Source organism: Anneissia japonica, unplaced genomic scaffold (genome assembly GCF_011630105.1).
Source record: "Anneissia japonica isolate Jap-2015-1 unplaced genomic scaffold, ASM1163010v1 scaffold23031_len1436_cov97, whole genome shotgun sequence".
Classification (NCBI taxonomy): Eukaryota; Metazoa; Echinodermata; class Crinoidea; order Comatulida; family Comatulidae; genus Anneissia; species Anneissia japonica.
The window spans coordinates 1-1,448 of NW_022749293.1; the positions used below are offsets into that span (position 1 = coordinate 1).

At 43.1% G+C, this 1,448-nt stretch overlaps 1 protein-coding gene across 1 annotated transcript; it reads left to right on the forward strand.

Moving 5' to 3' along the window:
* Positions 1 to 31: 31 nt before the first annotated feature.
* On the forward strand, positions 32 to 1,402 carry LOC117121051 (the record flags this gene model as incomplete). Its single annotated transcript, XM_033266145.1, has 1 exon — positions 32 to 1,402. A coding segment is annotated over exon 1 (1,371 nt), but the record flags the coding sequence as incomplete, so codon positions are not given.
* Positions 1,403 to 1,448: the final 46 nt, after the last annotated feature.

A 1,448-nucleotide genomic window follows, 5' to 3' on the forward strand; every position in this document is an offset into this window, starting at 1 on the left:
TATGAAATATTGTGTTGAGGCAAGACAGGCAATGAAAGAGAATTTTTATGTTGATGATTGCCTGGTATCGGCACCTGACCAGATGAAGGCAGTACGCATGATCAAAGACCTGTCCAACCTCTGTCTTGATGGGGGTTTCCGTTTAACCAAATGGCTGTCCAATGATAAAGAAGTGTTAAACACAGTTCCTGAAGCAGAAAGAGCCCCGGAACTGAAGTCTTTGGATTTAAATAATGATGACTTGCCAACAGGTAGAACCCTGGGAGTACAATGGTCACCTCAACTGGACACACTAAGCTTTAACATAGCAGCTGCTGAAAGGAATTACACAAGAAGGGGAATCTTGTCTATTACCAGCTCGGTCTTTGATCCATTGGGATTGGTGGCCCCTTTCATTCTCCCAGCAAAAATGCTACTACAAGATCTCTGTCGGCAAGGCCTAGGTTGGGACGAACTCATTGATGATTTCTCAATGCAGCGATGGAGGATATGGTTAGAGGAGCTAAAGAGGCTCAAAGAATGGAGTATGCCGAGGTGTTATAAGTCAAATCTATCCTCAAATATAATAAGTAAACAGCTCCATGTATTTTCGGATGCGAGCGAGAAGGGGTATGGCATGTGCGCCTATTTGAAGCAGGAAGCCCAAGATGGAACAATACAAGTTTCCCTTGTCTTAGCAAGAAGTAGAGTGGCTCCTTTGAAATATGTATCTATCCCTCGTATGGAGTTGACTGCAGCAGTTATGGCAGCCCGTCTCACAGATTCTATATTACGTGAGTTGAATATCAAGGAAGTTTGTTACTGGACAGACAGCCAGACTGTTCTTAAGTATTTACAGAGTGATACCAGAAGATTTAAAATGTTCGTAGCTAATCGTGTTTCTACTTTATTGGACTTGACCAAAGTTTCACAATGGAGATATGTCAGAACGGCTGACAACCCAGCCGATGAAGCCTCTAGAGGCCAAGGTATTGATGATTTCTTGCGAAATAAGCGATGGATCAATGGGCCTGATTTTCTTGATCAACATGTTGAGCAGCACATAAACCCACAGGAATGTTTGGTTGAAATTGATGAGAATGACCCAGAAGTCAAGAAGGTTTCCAATGTGGTTGTAACCAAAAACCAGTGCTGTTTCCCAGACAGATTGATCTCCAGATGCTCAAGCTTCATGAAGCTGAGGAATGTAGTGGGTCTAGTTTTAAAGTTTGTCAGAAGAGCAAGAAAGAATCAATCGAAGAGCAATGATGTTGATCAATTGGAGGCCGCAGAGAGGTTCATTATAGTTCATGAACAACAGAAACATTTTGCTGCGGAGTTAACTGCCTTGAAGAATGGGGAGAAGAAATCGATAACTGCGGTAATGAAAGCTAGTCCCTTGCATAAGCTGGACCCTATGCTGGTAGATGGAGTTATCGTAGTTGGGGGAAGACTGAGAAGAGCAGCCC